The following is a 20,422-nucleotide window of genomic DNA, read 5'->3' on the forward strand; positions in this document are numbered from 1 at the left end:
GGGATGAAAATAATTTGTGTGAGGGAGGACCCCACAGGGTGCTGCTCTGTCTCACCCTCCACAGTCCAGCGCCATCTAAAAGAGGAGCAAGGGGATAAGGGGGCTCTCTCTCAGACTGAACAGTCATTCAGAGAAAATGTTTTAAACCAGGTAGTTTATTTAAATCGTTAGATTGGATTAAATTCTAAACCTGGTTTGACTGATTTTTTGTGTGTCAAACACTTCTACCCACTAGGTAGGAGTGACTCATGAGAAAGATCAGAGAAGTTTTAGAGAAACAGAGACTATTCAAAAGTATATATATAAAGTATGATTTGAATAAATTTGCAACGTCTCTAAAAAGATAATGGCAAAGGTGTTCTGATTAAATCTTTGATAAAAGGTGTATATATTTTCTACATTTTCCAATAAAATAGCTTTTAATTTATATTTAGTTTTAAATTTATATTTACTTTTAAGTATTTATGAAATATTCCAATGAAAACTGAAAAAATATAATATCAGTCTTTGTGTTTTTTACCTTTATTTCCATAACTCAACAATCCTATCTTATACAACCTTCCATCATGCTAGCTTTCTTATTGAGTCCATACTCATTCTGCTCACCACACAACAGGCCAGTAAATTGGGAGATGAAGTGTTGGGGCAAGGAATAGTGACTCTACTAGGAAAACTGGCAGCCCAAGAGGATGGCAGACTAAGGTCTTGGAGAACCATCCTACTCAAGTCAGAATCCAGGCTCCTTTTATACTGAAAAAGGGAAGGGGCTGTGGTTGGTTGTTGCAAACTTCTTGATGTAGGAATTCTTTGTTCTTGCAGCTGTCCATGTGGGTCAGATCATGGTGTCCCTGTAAACTTCCAACAAAACAAATGTTATTTTCCATTCTGCAACTTGTCATCTTTATATAAGTTGGAAAGTGTAAATATCCTTAAAGCTCAGAGCCTTGAGAATAGGCTCTCCTGTATACTTCAAGCTAAAGGCGACATTCTTTTACAAAAGGTGCAGAACTAACAAGACTAAGCCTGGAAAACAGAGCACAGGGTTAAAGCCAAAGGAACAGATCTAGTCTGGAGTCAGATTTGTTCTTTTTATTACAGCGTTACTTAATTTTTCATTTATTTTACTTTTCAAGTGAAGTGCTGTATTTACTTTGTATTTTTGTGTGTATTAGGAATTTAAAACTGTCCTTATTAATAAGTGTCCTTTTAACTTAATATTTTCATTGAAAGAGTTTTGTTTTGGTTAGCTTACTGGTTACAATTGCACAAGTTTTGAGAAGTCTAGCCCAATCCTATTTTTTTCTTAAGTTCTGTTATTTTTAACATGTGACTTTATGGAATACATGCATGTATGTGTGTCTGTGTTTCAGGAACACTTACATTAGATTATTTGAAAACTACCCATATATACAATTAGAAAAAGGGAACTAATTAAGTTGGTGGCCATCTCTATTCCTGTCCTCAAAATCAGGACAAAGTAGCAACTCTCCTGCTTAAATCTAGAGTCATTCCAGCTTGTGGTCCACCCCCCTCGCTGAATATTTTTTCTGTTATAAATACGGTGAGTTGTACTCTGTCCTGTCCTTCTGTTCTTTCAAATACATCAATAATTTATTTCATTCTCATTTTGATGAATTGTATTTATTCTACCATCTTCTGTAGCTTACAAAGATCATGCTTAATTATGATGCTATGACTCCACAAACATGACAAATCAAGTTTTGTTTTCTTTGTTCAAATATTTGTAAGATCTTAGCGAATACACAGAAAAAAAATGAACAGATAAAGATGACACAGATACACCTCATGGACACCATATTCCTCTTTGGTTGGCATCACCATAGTCACAGTTTGGGGGCAGTAATATTACTTCCTGGTTGTGGAGTCAGACACCTGGATTCAAATACTGGCCCCACCATATCCTGGCTGGTGATTTTAGACTAATTCCTTAGCCTCTTTAACCCTCAGTCATTCTGTCTGAAAAATGGATCATCTCCCTCTTGAGATTACTGTGACATCTACTCATATTAATTGAAATAACTAACATACATAAAACCCTGTGCACATACCTAACACATGTTAAGGATGCAGGATAGCTATTATTAGCATCTTATGAGCTTTTAAATGCATAGCTGGTGGGTGAAATTTCATGAACTTCTGAAGAGTGATTTCACTCCTGGGTAAGCCCCAGAACAGAGTCCTTCTTTAATCTGACAAATAATAGAGCATAAATATATAGATTTGGGTAGTGATTTTCTTTTTGAAAACAGCATAACTTTTAAAAATGTGTTGTCATAGTCATTTAAGTGTTTCTTTCATTACATTTCTAAGAACTCAAAATAGGGTCTCTTGGCTTCATGTTTTTCCCCCTTCGTGTTCAATGTTGAGAGTTGATTTCTTTTACCTACTTGCCTTTGGTTAAACATTGTTTTGCCCTCACCTTCACTCTGTCTCTTATAAGCATTTACTGTCACACAGAACGGCTTACTGTCACACAGAACGGCTTGCTGTCACACTCATATCAGCAGTCTGAACAGCGCTGTGAAAGCAGGAATGGAATTTGGAAAGATTTTGCCATCTTTCACATGTGTTACCAAGGAAACCATCTGTGTGTTAGCTTACAGACAGCTTGGATTTTGTTTTGCATCTTCAGTTCATATGAGAAAAATAGCAGGGACTCAGATTTCCCAAGAATGCGTCATGAACAGTAGTTAAGCTTTAATTAAAAAAAAAAAAAGTTAGAAATCCCATCAATACCAGAATGCAAGTAGTAGAAGGGCAAGGAGACATTTCAGTAACAACCAAAATTCATTGTTAACCTTGATAAAAATGCATTTCAGATTTCAAGTGCAGCAGTCAGTTTACAGAAAGCAGGGAGCTCATGTTACAACCAAGAGGAGGTGTGACAAATTTATTTTTATTTCCAAAGGATTGTTATCATGAAGATACCGTCAGGTGACAGATGAAAAAAGAGAAGGCTGACTCCTTACCCTGAATTCGCCCCATAGCAATCTTGGAGCCTGGGTTACCTTAGGTTTAAACTGAGCAAAGGGGTATCTTTTCTGTCTACCTCAAGTTAGAAAACGGATGTGAAATACATTGTAAACTGAAGACGTGCACATGTGTGAGGCTTATACTTTCTCAAGATGTTGGGAAAATACAAGTCAAATTATTTTTAAAGGGGATTAAATTGGGTATTTTAACCTGTATTTTAAGAATGAGAAATAAGTAAGTAATAGGGATTTCTAAGACCAATGATTTGGTCTTAGATATATATATATATATAAAATCTATATATATATCTATATATAATCTACAGATTATAACATTCTCCTAGCTGTAGTTAGTGATTTAATTCTTCACCTGCTATGGATTATCCTAAACACTTCTAACAGTCTCATTTTGTTATTGCCTTGATCAGTTACTCATGTTATATATCTCTTTGGTCTATCATGCCTGGTTCTTAAAATTCTCAATAATATAATCTCTGTCCCTTCAGCCTCGCATCTTTTTCTTTTCAGTATGTATCTTCTGTTCTTAGCACTGTACACTTTATTCTACTCCCAAATCAACTTACAATTATTTCTATTCTATGAACTATGGAATATTCATCTTTTAAGTTTAATATTGACTACACAAGGTAAATAAGGCTGAACATCAAAAGCATCAAAAGAATAAACACAACTAATCTTAGCATGAGGTCAGGGTGTCACAGATATTATCAATATTGGTGTTAAAGCTGATGGTCAAAAGCTGCAATGCTTCCTTGGATATATGTCAAGTAGAATGAGGATGGATTTTTCCCAAGTAGTACCTGTAAAAAGTGAACTATCCAAGACTGCGCCAGCCTGGACTCATGAGGAACAGGGTGGGAGAAAAGCTTTTCCAGGATAAGGGTTTATTTACCCAGATATTGCAAAAGGCAGGATTTCAGCTAGTATACTTGTTTAGAAATGTTTATGATAAACTGAAGACTTTTTAAAAACTGAGAATGACTTTTAAAACATTGGTTCAAAGATACAAAGGATATAAACCCCAAAGAAATGTTAAGAAAAGGAGGCTTTTTCTATTGCTTTTTAAATAACCATAACATATTTTGCAAATTTATTTGTAAAATAAGCATAGAAATCTGGACTCTAAAAGTTTAATGTTATTTCCAATGGAATATAATTATCAACCTTGCTTTTATAATTAATTAGCAATATAACATTCAGTCTGTGGTCTTAGCACTAGCTAAGTAACAATTTGTATTTTCTTTATCATAACAAGAAAGTTATCAATTCATAGAGACTCTGCGATCTCCCTTCAGCTGATTATTAATGGCACTACTGATAATAGCAGATAATTTGTCTTAAAAATTTGCATGTGAAATTTTGCTTTTCTAGTTGATGTCCAAGAATCATTCTCTCCTTATCTGCCCTAGTTCCTCATTTTGTATTCTAAAGTAGGAACCTCCACGCTTTGAACTAAATGGAAAGAGAATTTCCACCATCCTTTCCAATTTACTCCTCCCTAAAAGAAGAGAAACTTTGGAATTGGAGAAAAACTGAACGTAGAGAATTCTGCCTGTCATTGTTTTCCTTTGCACGTGTCAGCAGGCACAGAGGATATACTTGGCTCAATTTCTGATGCTATGTGGTCAGGGCACTGATATTAAGATCCAGGAATTTCTTCTAGAAATAAATCTTGTGGAGTTTACCTTCCCTCCCTAGTATCTGGTCTACATGAGTGTAAGACATGGAGGACCCACGGTGTCCTCAAGGTATAGAATTGCCATTGTTCAGAAGCCCGATGTGGCCTCATATCTAAATCACATTAGGTATTTTATTTTTTTGTAGTTTGATATCCTTTAGTGCTTAGTTGTAAAATCAAGGATTGTAAGAATTATGCATAGTTTATTTCCCGTTTTATGTATTTAATAATACACATATTTCCCTTCTCTCACTTTTTCTCACAAATTTATACAGGATCAAGCCAGTAATGGTAAAAAAAATTTTTTTGACTTTTTAAAAATTAGGTTGTTTTTCTTTATTGAAGTATAGTTGATATACAATATTGTGTTAGTTTCAAGGGGTAGAGCATAGAGATTCAGCTTTTTGCAGATTATATTCAATTATAGGTTATTATAGGATAATGGGTTATAATTCCCTGTGCTAGACAGTAAATCCTGTTGCTTATCTATTTTGGGTATAGTAGTTTGTATCTGTTATTCCCATACCTCAAATTTGTCCCTCCCCTCTTCTCTCTTTTGGTAACTATGTTTGTTAATATATAATGTCTGTGAGACTATTTCTGCTTCATATATACATTCATTTGAATTATTTTTTAGATTCCACATGTAAGTGATATCATATAATATTTGTCTTTCTGTCTGACGTATTTCACTAAGCATAATATTCTCTAGATCCATCCACATTGCTGCAAATGGCAATAGTTTACTCTTTTTATGGCTGAATAATATTCCTTTGTATATAAATACCACATCTTCTTATAAAATGTGAGGGAGTTATGATGTCACCTGTAGTGGGAGAAGTATCAATCACACCTTTTCACCTCTAGACCATAACTACAGTGTTATGATCTAGAAAACAATAGTTCTTGGAATCTCCCAGTCTTGCATCTTGCCAACCCTTCTAACATTTTGTAAGCACATTTATTCTTTCTAGTGAATCTCCTTCTGCTTGAAATACTTAACATGTTTTCTGTTTCCTGCATGTAACATGGCTTGATATACCGTGACATTAGCTATATGAAATTGAAGAGACCACGGTTGTTTCCTTACAGTAAAATGCTAATTGTGATACATTACAAAGGTCTGTGAGGATTACAAGGAATGTATACCAAGTGCTGAGCTCTGGTTAGTACCCAACAAATAACTGGATTTTCCCTAACACTCAATAATTCATTTTTGTTTGACTATAAAGAGCATAACTTTTATAATTGCTCTATTACATTGTAAGATACAGAAGAATACTACAGATGATTATGTTTTTTTGTATTATAGTCATTTCCACAAATTATAATTAAACAACCCTGTGGTTTCCTGGAGTATATTAAGACATTTTCTTTGGGGTTTTTGTCATAATGTCCTGTCCCTATCATGCAATCCTTCCAATTTTCAATCCGATTGAAGAGATTATAGAGCTTCTTATTTTCACAGGAATTACCATTCAACTCTTCTTTGTTTACAAGAAGGTTCTGGCTGAGAGAAAGGGGACATGAAAGCTTATTATGTTATTCATAGATTTGGAATTTTTCCCTCTGGTGATTTATGCAGCATAGATTTGTCACATTAGAGGTAAATGTCATTGAATTTATGCTTTATTTGTGTGTGCATGTGTGTGTATGTTAGATTACATAAGCAGAGAAAGTTTCTAAATATAGTCTCCTGCACTATATTAATGTCTAAAGTTTAAAAATATAGCTTATTAATCTTTAAAATAACATCTTTGAGGACTTTGAGATCTACTTTCCTCTGTTACAAAGTAAGAAAGAAATAAATCTCACTGCATGCTGCTGTGACCTTTGACAAGTGTCTTGGCTAAATGGTCTTAACCACAGCAGGATTTATTCCCTTCACAGAGGCTTGTGTTGGGTTCACAGAAGTTTCCAGGTAGGAAAAATCACCAAAAATTAATGCCTGAGGTTTACAATAAAAAATGTTTGTCTTTTGATTGTGCTTACTCTGGCTTGTAGTCGTCTACTTGTTGGGCATCCCACCAAGTCAGAGTTAAAGACTAGAGAAATGTCTGGGGGGAAGTGAACTGTGACTAGTTCTAGACCTTGCTTGATTTACAAATTGATGTCAGCTTTATAAACAACCCACCAGAGATTTCAAGAATTTACTTGTAAATATGTTGAGAATCTTCATTTTAGGGAACAATAAAAAAGTCTGTGGCTCAGCTCTTTGAAACACACTGCTGATGAGCTCTAACACGGTACATATTATATGGTCTGAGGATATGACTTGACTCACCCCAGCAGTTACAAAACACGGGTCTCTGAAATCCTGCTCGTTAAAGAACTTATAATCTAACAAAAATTCGAATGCAGTTGAATCATTTATTCATAATAATACCTTGTTTTTGTTTTGGCAGATCTGTAGTTATCATAGTCTTTTTATAAGCATCACAATAGTAAATACAATCCTACAACCAGCATAATTGCTCCTTAAAAGTGAGGGAGTAATTAAGTCATTCCCTGGTAAACAAAAGATGAAAGAGCTTTTTCCTTTTTTTAAATTTGTTTGTTTGTTTGTTTTACCACTAGACCTGCCTTGCAAAAAAAAAAAAAAAAAAATGCTGAAGGGAGTCCTGCAGGTTGCGATGAAAGGACACGAGATACCTGCTCAGAATCACACGAAGAAATTAAGATCTCAGTACAGGTATTTACCTAGGCAATGATAAAGGCCAACATTGTTGTAACTTGGCTTTGTAACTCTACTTTTGGTTTTCTACATGATTTAAGAGACTAATACATTTAAAATATGGTTGGTCTGAAAGCCAGTATTATGTAAATTTAATTTTTAACTTTGTTTTCTACAAAAAGTTACTTTTGGTTATTTGAGGCTGATGTGTTAAAATTATATTTCATGTATAGTTTGAATGATTTAATTTTATGTCATCTTCAGTAAATGTGGATTTTCTTTGTGAGAGTCTCATAAATTGTGTGCTACAGCTTCTGCTGAGACCAATGTTAATTTATTAATCTCTGGTTTCCTTCCTCAAAAGTAGTAAACATATAGAATTCACATCATGTGATTTGGGATCGGGGTTTTCATTTCTCCAATGTTATGTTTTTTTCCGTTTATGGATCTGGTAATTGGTGTGTTTCCTGATGTTTCCTTGGATATATGTTTTTTCCTAATCCAATTTCCACACACATTGTAGCCAATAGTGACATCCATTTTTTTTTTCTTTGAAGAGGGTTCAATTCCACTGAACCACCTTATTTGAAGCTGAGACCACAGTTCCTCTTCCATAAGCAAAAATACTCCAATCTATCAACTTTATTCTAGCTTGCACACCTCTTCCCTTTCATCTATAACAATGAGAAAATTCTATTTTATTTTCCTTGTGACTTTGGCTGTGTATTTCACTAATGTATTTTTCTCTTGGAATTCAGTATTTTTCTTGTAGAAATATAATATTTCTAGGCTTTTTTTTTAAGCAGTACAAAGCAGGAGAAGATTGTAGACCAAGTTTCTCATATATCCATTCCCTTACCCATTTAGTAGTTAACATAGACATTTGTATCATTTTTACTGACTTAAGACTATTTAATTACCTGTATGTGTCCTAATTTATTCAACTAAATTTTTTATTACTTCCAATGTTTCTCTTTCATAAATTTTTTTTCTTATAAAATATTTTATTATATAACTTTTTCTTACATTTGTAGAAAAAAATCAAGGGGTATTCGTAAAATAATAACAAAGCCAAAAAGAGCAAAAGGTTATGGAAACTAAGTAACAGTATTTTAAAAATCAATTAAGAAGCTTAGATTCACTGTTTCCCTCTCACTTGCTCCCAGAGACTCAGGTTACTAAAGCAAATAGAAAATATAACATTTTGTATGACCTATCAAAGACAAAGAAATCACATTTCAAATTCAAAACTTCTAGTCTACTAGTTACAGTGACCATGACATAGAATTAAAATAACAAGCTCTTGAAAATTAATCAGACTTATAAGTGTGGAATACTAGGAATTATTAAGCAACAAAGCTATGAACAATTTGAACTTTTACACAGATGTGCTATTGCCCATGGAAACAGATGCTTGATAAAGATATGCGTTCACACTGTACCAACTGAGGTTTGTATCAGCAAGCAGTCTGGCCAAAGAAGATACTTCTTCTGTTTCTGTAATCTACTGACAGAAATCATTCCAAAGTACAGGAGACAAAAGCTCTGATGTAAGCCCTCAGTTCACAAATAATGAATGACATATATCATAAAATAGGCAAATATAGACATAAAACTTGAATTTTCTTGTAGATCCAACCTACCATTCAGGACTCTTAAACTTTAAAAAATAATTAGTCTTTCATAATAGATATCATCAAACTCTACTATCTTTAACCTGATTTTTTGAGGGGTGAGGGAGTTGAATTTTAAAAAGAGAAAGAGAAAATGGAATAAGGGGAGAGTGAAATCATATAAGATATGAGCATATTAAAATGTTACTTCGATTAATGAATATTGGTATTGATGTAAAGAAGACAGATAGATTAGATTAAAAGTTTATAAATGTCAATGGGAAAAGAAGAAGTATTCAAGAAATGTTGTTGGGACAAGTAGTCAGCTAATAAATAAGCCTGGTAGCCCTTGTCATCTATTATATCAAAATACATTTTACAGTATTTTAATGTTAAAAAATATAGTACTAGAGAAAGAAAGGGCAATCATCTTTGAGTGGATAAAATCCCTTCCACAGGGGGAAAAAAAAAAACTTCATCTATAAAGGAATAAGTTTTTTTTTTAATTGAAAATAAATAGCCAATTACCATAAAGAAAATATTTTAATCTAGAAAAATTATCTGCAACATGTGTAGACAAAGCACAACTTTACTCTGTATATAAAGAACACTTCAAATTAATAATAGCTTCACAAGTTCACATCCAAGAATTTATCCTAGATACACAAACATGGATGTATAAATTCACTGAAACATTGTTTGCAGTAATAAAAATCTGAAATAAATCTAAATGCTGATTAATCGGTAATTATTACATTCTGGTATAGCCAAACAGCCAAGAAAATATGGTACAGGCAAATTATGGTTCACAAGGTGCCATAAATGAATGAATGAATACATGAATGAATGAATGAAATTTATCTCTATCTATAGATAAAATGTCCAGTATATTCATTAATGAAGGCAAGTTTCAGGGAAAACAAGTATAATATTATCAAATATGTGTATATAGAGGGAAAGAATATCCAAGATGCTTATAAAGAAATAGATTTTATGAAACAATATGAAAGAAACTGCAAATAGTGGATACGCCCAGAGGAGTGCCACTTGAGGAACTGGAGATAGGAGGCAGGGATGTAATGTTCACTTTACATCTGTCTGAACTATTTGATTTTATGTAAATAAAAAAAAAAGAAGTTGAAAAACTCTGAAGACTGGCTTGAATTCAAAGAACATACCGAGTTCTTCTGACATTGCTCTATGCTGAAGTCCAGATGTTTTACCTCAGTTCTCACCCCTGGTTGACCATTCTCTTTGGTGTTGGAACTGCTTGGCCATTGATACTGTTGCATTAATGTAGCGTGTTTTTGTAGAGACTGACCCTACTTTTCAAATTTCATTTCTTTATTGTTAAATGCAGCCCAGGCAAACTAATCCAATGGCCTGAGCGTGACCATAGAGTCAGGAAATTAATTCTTGGCAAGAACAGATGAATTCACCCTCAGTACTCAGTACAACCTTCCATTTGCCAGGCATATTATCACTGCTAAGGCTTTGCAAGGACTCTGGATGACAGTCTTATTCAAGGATTGCTGCCCCCTTAGCCAAACTAATAACTGCTTTGTAGCACCCCCTTTGCTCACAGTCAGAACTACAAAATGTTAGACCTGGAAAAGACTTTGAAAATAACTTAGTTCAGTCTTTTCATCTCATATATTAGACATCCAAGCCTCAGCGACAGCCTGGTCACTCAGCCAGGTGAGGACAGAGAGGAAAGATGACTCTTAGTCAAATGCTATTGACGCTGGATAAAATGGTGTTAGAAATCCGGTAATTTTCAAAGATGTAGACAGATAACTACTTTGCCTCTTCCTTCTCCTGGTCTTTATTGACACTTTAACTGAATTCTCTGGATAAAATTTTAATTTTCAGATGATGACTTATAAAAACTGCACAAGCCCCATGCCTTCAGAAAGACCCAGGAATTTCCATTGTTTTTGGCAAGGATTCCTTTGAGGCATAACAGTCAAGACCAAGAATTCTAGCATCACAGTGTCTAATTGGGACTCTTCTTGCCATAACTGACTAGCTTAAAATCTTGGGAATATTATTTAGTCTCTTGGTACCTCTTGGTGCCTCATATGTAAAATGAGAAAAATAATAATACCTACTTTATATGGTGGTTATGAGAATTAAGTAAAATAATACATGTAAGTGTTCAAAAAGTGCCTAATAAATGATTCAATAACTACTAGCTCTTTATGCTCATTAATATTATCATAACCAGTTCTTGGAATTTTTACCTGTTCTCCTATCGTGAGTGTCGGATTCAAATTTTTGTCTGGAGTATTGAAATAACTTCCCAACTTTCTTTCCTGATCACATCTTTCCTCATTTCTTTTTACCATCCCCATGGCCTTCTTGTTTGCTTAACTCTTTTCTACACAATTTTTTAAAAGTAGCCTCAGTTTTCCTCCATCTCTATTGACCCAGCTAAATTAAAAGATATTCTGTGTGCTACTAATCTTCCCATAAATACACACTTGTAATGCATATCACACTTTTCTAAAATGATCAGTTTTCTTCTATCTCCCACAGGAATATACGCTCCTTGAGGGTAGGGGTCATACATGATTTATCTTTGTACTAATGCAGTCACAGTGCCTGGCATTTAGTCTGTAAAGAAATCCTAAGGTCAATGTGGCAACGGTGGCAAGAGTTAGGGAGCAATATGCAAGTGACAGAGAAGTAGGAGCATTCCTTCACTTTAGGGGAGATGTGGGCTTTAATTTCTTAGTATTAGTATTAGTATTTGATGGAGGTACTGGGGATTGAACCCAAGACCTCATGCATGTTAAATACACACTCTACCACTGAGCTATACCCTACCCCTGGATTTGATTATTTTAAGGAAGTTAGGTTTCCTTATACTGACATGTTTCCTTACATGAACACTCAAGAAATACATGTTGAGTAAATGCATGCACAGATGAATGAATGACAAAAACTGAGTGCTACTGGGAAAGCTTTGTATCTCTTCGAATACACCATCCCTTTCCCAGGCTGCATATTTCAGATGGACATCCCAGAGGAAGGGCGCAGTTCTAAATCCATTGTAATATAGACTATTATTGTGTCCATTCATAGCCTGTGGAACCAAATGATTCTGATTATCATCATGGATACCTAAAAGGGCTGCTGAATTTTCAATAGTTCCCTCCGGTGAGTGGAAGATAGACACTATCTCCTATTGCAACAGTGAAGGAAAACAGCATTTTCTTAGCAGTAAGATACTGTTTTGTTGAGAGTCCTCTTGTTCCCTGTCAATTTTTGCCCCTCCCACACATAAAAATATCAAAACCTGAAAGTTTAGAGATTTTTCTCATTCACCTGAGTTATATATGTCCTATTTATCCACTAAAGAGGCTTAGTAAGATAGTACTTTGATAGAAATTAAGTCTTGCTTTAGATATACGCAGTGGCCAATATGAAGGAGAAAAAAATGACTTACCACTGAGTATGCCATCATAGGTTTTATGTGTTATTAGTACTAGTTTGAAAAAAACTGTTTCTCTTTATGGACATAAATCTCATACTCAGAAACATGAGTGAGCGATAAACATTTTGATGGATTATATTCACTTAAAGGAAAAATACATTATGCAGATTTTTTTTTGTTAAAATACTAATACAAATATAATGTTCTACAACACTGACCAAAAAAATTGTAAACCTCTTTTATCTTAAGAATCTATAACTCCCAAGTGTTTGTTAAGAATATATCTGGGTAAGTTAGTTGAAACTTGCTCTCTCCTTCTCCCACCCAAATGATCTTGTTTATTCCCTTATTTTTGACAGTATAATTATCCAAACAATAATAATTATGTGTAATTGATGTTTTAAGATGGATCAAGCCAGGGGGTAGTTTTATGAACTTAATTCTTGTTCTCTGGCATTCCCACCAGGAGGTAAGTTCCATGAGAGCAGGAGAAAAATGTTTTCATTTTTTTTTCTGTTCATTGCTGAATCTCTATTACCTTCAGCAGCTTCATAAAAATAGTAGATTCTCATTAAATACTTGTTTGGTGGATAAATGGCAGCCTTTGGGATAAAAGGTATAGAAGCTGGGAGGGCAAGAAACAACCAATCCAATAAGGTTTTAAAAAATGCTCCATTACCTATTTAACCCATTGAACAAGGTTAAACAGAAAACAGAGCAAGCAGAGCACACATAATGCTGTTTACACTAATATCTGTACAGTTGTCATTTTATATTATTTATGTCTCTTTTTAGAATATATTATCAGTCCCATACAGGCAAGATTAAAGGAATAAAATTTCATTAAGATGTTTTTAGGAGTATTAAGCAGAATTGTCTGGGAAAATATATTTAATGAGCAACCGAGAGCAAGGAATATTTTATAACAGTGGTTCCTGAGAAAAAGCATGCACTTTTGAATGTATAGGGCCTTCACTTCAGTCTTTTCTGAGTAACTACCATGGCATGAGACAGAGTCCGGTGTGATGCTGGGATGAACATCAAAAATTATCCTCTACCAGTCCCTTTACGGGAAATTTTTTTTCACCTTTGTTGGATCTCTTTCTTTCTTTCACTTTTCATTCTTTTTATTTCTATTTAATTTAACTTTTTATTTATTTTAGTTTTTTTTTTATTTAATTTACTATTAAAATGATGCAGGACCTTTTGAAGGCATCCCAGAACTTCACAACGTTGACGTCTGCGATCAGAGCATTATTTAGATAGATTATTGTGTTTGGAACCCTTCCAAAGCAGAGACTGCATGATAGACACGAAAAATCTCATAGAAAATTGAATTTCAAACTAAAAATATTTCAAACAGAATTATTTTTCATGAGTAATTCATACCAAATGTTAGTGGAGGCTTTTGATTATTTCTCCCATAATAGTTTATGAGTAAGCCCTCTACGTGTGCAGATGAAAAAAATCAGTGTCACGTGGCTATAGAGGAGATAAATTTAATTGTTACACTAAATTCAGGGCACTATATAAAGTATGCCACATTGTGACAGACCACCCAACCTATGTGGATTCTGAACCTTGAATAGAATTATTCATTTTTTAAAAATTCCATAATGTCTTATTGAGTGTCCTGACTAGGCTCTGTAGCTTAGTAATAAAAAATAAAAAAAAAAAAAAAAAAAAAGAGGATAATACAGTACTCTGGGAACACTTGGCAGGGTGTGAAGGGCCAGAGAGACTTTCTCAGCGCAAATGATATCTGAAACAGAGTAGCTAAGGCAATGGAAGAGGCAACAGAAACACGGCCCATTCAGGTAATTAAGAGGTTGAGTGGTGTGTGTGTACCTGTGTTTGAAAAGGAATTAGGGAAGAGGGAAAGGGTAGGTGTCCGCAGCCTTAAGTGAGTAGGTCCTGGGCCAAGCCGAAGTTCACAATAGCTTGCACCTGGTAAGAGGTATATGTACGCATGCGCTAGTAGTATGCGTACGCATTATGAGCACTACGCATGCGCCAGTAGCGTGAGTCGGCATTATGAGCACTACGCATGCGCCAGTAGCGTGAGTCGGCATTATGAGCACTACGCATGCGCCAGTAGCATTTTAAAAGGACAAGTGCGTACACCTGAGCGTGCTCACTACCCGCTTGTGCTGCAATGAGGTGGTTGGTGTTTTGCTCCGTGTTGGCTTCTCACGGCTTTTTCCAATTGGGCAGCTCACCTCCTCGGATTCCCTCTCCAGCCTCCCACGACTGACAGTAGGTAAGATGTGAAGCTGGAGATGTAACCTGGAGCCCACAGGCCATGATAACAAATGCAGCATTTTTTTTCCTAAGGGTAGGAGGGAACCCTTGGTAGATTTAAGGAGGGAGAGCAGTATCTTCAGGTTGGTGAAGATGCCAGGCTGCAGTGTGGAGAAAGGCTTGGAGCAACTGAAACAGAAGGGAGGGAAGCAAGTTAAAATGCCGTTGTAGTCATACAAGTCAGAGATAATGATGGAGTCATATAGAGTGCGGCAGTGAAAATGAAAGAGTTGGTGGACTTACAAGGTAAGTAATACGGAATATACAGGATGGATTGAGTGACAAGATGTGGGAGAAAAGAAGGAAGTGATTTCTGGGTTTCTGGATTCAATGTTTATGGTACTGTTTTTAGAGCTGATAATTATTTCCTTGATTTTGACAGTGTCAAGAACCAACTTTGTTCTAACTCAGAAAGTCACAGCTTTATGCCTCATTCAGAAGGGGGAAAAAAAACAACAAAACCATGAACAGAGCAGCTTCAGAATATGCCCCTGCCTCTCTTACTAAGTCATTCCTAGAAAGATGGCAGTTCTGAACAATTCTAGTGTATAGCAAGTAAGTAACCTGCACTTTCAATGAACCAACCTGAAGTATGACGTGTATGATAAAGTGGAGTTGACTAAGACAATTAAAAATCAAAGAAAACAAGGCAAATTTTGATGCGAGTGTTTTTATGAACAGCTTTCTATTTATCTATATATTTCAAACTGGATGTCTCTGGGGAATCTCTTGAAAGAAATTTATATTACCCAGGTATTGAAGCACAGATAAAACTGACTTGAATTTGTGGATTATGATGATTCATAATAGTCAATTAGCCTTAGTATTTCAATAAATAATGAATTATTGGCTTAGCACACAGTTACTTAACAACTTCTAGTTCATTCAAGGATTCTACAATTTGAATGTTGGGTTTAAAACTGACTGTTTTCTATAGCCTGAAAAGAAAGTAGGAGAGGTAAGAGGACGGAGATTTGAGCGCAATAGAAATGGATGCATGTCTGTATCAAAAGTCACATACAATATTAGTCATAAAGCTTTTTTCATCATATTCCAAATCTTAAAGTAACTCCAGTGCTTATCAGTCAAGAAAAACAAATTGTGATATATATTAATACAATGAAATACTATAAAGAATTGAAAAAAAATTGCCATGCACGAGTACTTGGATAAATCTCACAAGCAAGATATTGGATGAAACTAGTAAGACAAATGAGTACAAATTGTGTAATTCCATTTATATAAAAGCCAAAAAAGTCAAGACAGTAGTTACTTTGAGGTGCAGTTTGTGATTTGTGATGGGGCAAAGAGAGGGCCTCTGGTAACATATTTTTTATCGTCATGGTGGCTACATAAATGTGTTTATCTTGTGAAAATTCATCAAGCAATGTGCTTACGATTTTGTACTTTTAAATATATTACACTTTAACTTAAAATTTACATTAAAATATACATTATGATATTTAATGTACTAAAGTGTTAACTTTAAAAATAAAATAGCAGGTTTTTTTTTTTTTTTTTAACAAGCAACATGAGTTTATTTGGGGATAGTGGAGGGATTATGATCTGGGACAAGCAAATTATGATGAACCATAGGGAAGTCCAGAGAACAAAGGACAGGCGCTTTCATAGAATTAAAAAGAGGAAGTTGGGAGGGAATGTTTTCTACAAAAGTTCACTGGAAAAGAGTAAGAGTTCAGGGTAGTTGGTGGCTCTGACTGGCTGAGAAGCAGTTTCCCGCTGGCTGGCTGTTGCTGGGCAAGGAGAAGAATCTCTCTTTCTCCTGCTAGAGTGTGTTAGGTAAGCTGTTTCACTACTGAGATGTGCAAGCAAAGCTGAGTGGTAGTGCATGAGAGCGCCCCCTTCAGGGCTTCCTGACACCATTTTAAATGAGGTTTCCTTTATTCTGACAAAAGGAAGGAGACATTAACTTATGCAGAGATACCCAAGCAGAGCTGTGGAAGATGAGTGGGCTTGAGAATGAAAAAGGATCGGAGTGTGGAAAAGCATGGAGTATGAAATAGAATGATGCATTCTTAGAACAGCATGCACTTTAATCCAAGTTGCTTTTTATGTGGGCAGAACAAGAGGCTGGAAGGATAGGCAATTTCAGTTCAGTGTGTGTCTTGAAGGCCTTGTGTTTCATATGCCTCTGATAACCCAAGTCCCAACCCACTCTCTCAGCCTCACTTCTGATTTCAGCCATGGCTGATGACGCAGGCTTCAGCTTACATTTTGCAGACAATATCTTCCCTCGGGCACGTACTGAATGTCTTTACCTTCTCACCCTGGAAAGGCTCCAATGCCACAGATGCTGGAGTAGCCCATTCTTCAAGCATGTGTGAGCGGTGCAGAGGCACAGGCCACACTAACCAATAGTAGATGGGGGCTCACAGATACACTTCTCCTAGTTAATCCTGGGGTGGATGAAGCCTTCCTTTTGAGCTTCAGAAGTTTAGGGGGCAGGAGGGAGCCCTGTTGCCTCCACTGACTTTGATATCATAGCCTTGTAATAGATTTGCCTCTTTCCATCTCTCAAGTTCCTCACTCCCACTCTGGGAGATTACTACACACACCTCAGACATTGTCTTGGGCTCTGCTTTAGGGGAGAACAGAAACTAAGATTTGTGGATTCTGTCCTGCAAGATAGGAGGAATCCCAGTCAGGAGTGGCTGTGCAGAGCCGTGTGGGAGACTGGGTAACATTGCGGGCAGGGAACTCATTGAGAGATGGTTCGGGTCTTTTAAAAGCTGGATAAATTAGTCCATTCTTCTCTAAAGAAATGAGAAATAGGACAAAGGAGTAAAGTGGATGGGTGGTAAAGCATTACCTTTATTTATGACAAAAGATATATTCAAGAACATGACTCACATCTTTAAGCAGATAGGCTTCTCGTTAATGAACCTCAGACTTCAACTGCCCCTCAGCAGTGTTACAGCAGTAAGACTCTCCATTGCAAACAAAGCCCCTCCCCTCCCACCAGGAGGCAGAGCAGGACACCCATGTACAGGTTGGAGAAAAAGAGGTATTGATTCCCAGCAATCTAGGAAATGCAGGAAACCAATGTTGAAAAGCAGAATTTGAGCCAAGGCCTTGTGGGTGAGCAGAATTTTGACAGATGTAGGCAGAGGTCCCATGTCAGATAGTGCTGTATAAGCAATTAAATGCCAAATCAAAGTCATTACTGCAGTTTAGGAAATAGTTACAGGAAATAGATTATCTAATGGAGGATGCAGGTAGGATTTTGAGTATTTATTCCTCCTCAGAAAGTTAAATGGAATTCAGTCTTAACAACCAGTAGATGGAATTCTAATAACTGTAGTCCTCCATGTCTCTTCCTCACAGCCAAATCCGTATTCATTGAATCCTTCTCCCATGCTGCTAAGCAGAGAATGCAAGAATACATTAAAATTATAAGTATTAGCATAGAATTTGCAAGTCTCCTTGTCCTATTATTAGTGCATTTGCAAAGTTCTAACCTTCTATGTTCTTGTCCATATTCTGTACAGGTTGGGAATACTTCCTCCAGGGTAGGTAATTAGCACCAGGAAAGGCAGTAATTGCTTGTAAAGCATTGTCATTCTTCTGTACCACAAGCCCTTGTTTACTGTCTCCACATTTACTGTTGCTTACTCACATATGCAGGTACATGAATAGGAAGGTGTATATTCACCCCCCCCCCCCCCCCGCCACAGGCACAGTCCACTTGGAAATACACAAAGCATACATATAATGCAAAGGTTAGCTATATAGTATAGTCACAGTATAGCTATACAGGATACAGTATAGTTTTTCAATATCTAAAATATAAATTCTTGCCTTTTTAATTTTTAAGGTAGAATGTAGAATCTTTAATTTTGTTTTACTTTGTTTTGTTTGGCATGCTTGGTCAAAGGAAATTTCAGAGCAGAAATAAGACTCTGACGTCTGGAGCACACTTTCTCTTGTGACCATTATGAGTCAGGACCTGCGGCTGTCAGATGGTGTCAGAGCTTCCTTAACCTCTTCTCTCCTGCTGCCCAACTGCCCTTTGATCATTTCACTGCTAACTAGCCCTGAATGCAGGTGGAGAGACAGAAGCTGTTGATAGCTATTCACTCCCTTTCATAGCTCTGGAGGAGGGATAAATAAATATGGAACAAGTGAGGTTTGGTGCTGTTTAAAGAACTTACTGATCTCTCTCAGTGTAGATACATTGAAAATCAGGCTTATCTTAAAATACCAAGTTACTAATGGACCATTCTTAGTGATCAGTCTTTTGATTGAACTCACTTTCAATAATTCAATTGATTAGCTACTAAGAGTGAGGTCTTGTGTTGTATGTTAGAGACAGAAGAGTGAATAAGCCTTGTCTGCTTTCTGCTGTCATGCGATTCATGGACAAACCTGAAATACAGACAACAAACAAATTAAAAATATGATAAGTGAGATGTGTAAGAGCAGGGACACAGGCATTAGGGCACAGATAAGCTCAAAGACACTCACAGAGCCATGGGACTTGGGCTTATTTTCCTCATCTTTCCCACATCATCTGTGTTCTCAGGCAAAGAGAAGAATATTGAGAATATTTGATTGACTTGGAGTAGTGGCTGAGCTCATAACCTTCCTTTTAAAATAGGGTTAGCTGAGAATTTTCACTTGTTGATTAGTCTCTCAGAAGGCTCTTTGATAGCTCAGTACATCAAGTTCATTCAATAACCTCCTCCAATCAGGCTATTAAAGGGTCAAGCTTCAGGGTATGTTCCAATTAAAGTAACATTTTGTTGAGATGACCACAGAACAGTGTTTTAAGGACCCTTAGAAATACCATCCCTTTTATTTTAATGATAAAAATTAGGATTAGATATTTAAGCAATATTTTTTTCTAAAATCAGACAGCCGAGGTAGAACCTCAGATCTTTTGACTCAAATATATGGCATGATAATGAGTTACGCTCCTTATGGTGAAGCGTCCAGCAGCTTTATAACCAGCTTATACAAAAGGCCAAGCACATATATAATCCTTGGGATCTGGATTTCAAATCATTGATTTAAACCTACCATGTATCATCAGAAAATAAATTTAAAAATTAAGAGTACCTATAATTTTTTACCTTTCCAGACTGCCATTTGATGACCTAACTCAGGATTTGAAAACTATGACCATAAAGATTTTGGGGGGGGGGGGGTAGGGATTTAAAACGTTTTTCTTGATGAACCCAAAAGGGTTTCAAGTAACTGTTGCTTTGTTTTCCCAGGGCTCCCCAACTCTCTTTTAAATATTCGGGTGCAGAATTGTTATGTAAGGGCCATATGCCAAATTTGCCCATTTCTAAATTATAAAGTATGCCTTTTGCTTTTGTAGGAAATAAGATAGTGAAATAATTTTGTCAATTGTAGGTAGATTCAGACTTAAATATTTTTTAAAAGATTTGATAAATTTTTTTTTTGTTTCTTGTCAGAATCATCTTGTGGAAATTTTAAGAACTATCAAACTAGTTCTCTGTCAAAATTACTGAACCATTCTCATAACTTTTATTAATTAACTTATTTTATAAGGCAAGGAAGCTCTCTGAAAGAGGAGTTATTTTAAAGCCAACCCTGATCATACTTCTTCCTTCCACCTTCCTCTTAATTTGTGAGGTTAGTGAGATCCACACTTTAACTAATAGCAAATTTGATCTGTATGAAATCAGCCTCGCTAAATACACTAGGAATGCCCAT

The 20,422-nt window shown here is 35.8% G+C and overlaps 1 protein-coding gene across 6 annotated transcripts in view; it reads right to left on the reverse strand.

The window, feature by feature from the left end:
* Positions 1–500: 500 nt before the first annotated feature.
* CPNE8 (copine 8) overlaps positions 501–20,422 on the reverse strand; it is a 194,523-nt gene continuing 174,601 nt past the window's right edge. The window contains exons 20-21 of one of the 6 annotated variants that reach the window (XR_010383209.1): positions 18,992–19,105; positions 16,294–18,100 (exon numbers count right to left, since the gene is read on the reverse strand). Coding sequence is in view for 5 of the 6 variants with exons in the window: in XM_064491748.1 (XP_064347818.1) it covers positions 723–848 (126 nt within the window). In the remaining variant the exon portion in view is untranslated. The other 5 variants (XM_064491748.1, XM_064491752.1, XM_064491751.1 and 2 more) reach the window with 5 other exon arrangements.

Source organism: Camelus dromedarius, chromosome 11 (assembly GCF_036321535.1).
Source record: "Camelus dromedarius isolate mCamDro1 chromosome 11, mCamDro1.pat, whole genome shotgun sequence".
NCBI lineage: Eukaryota > Metazoa > Chordata > Mammalia > Artiodactyla > Camelidae > Camelus > Camelus dromedarius.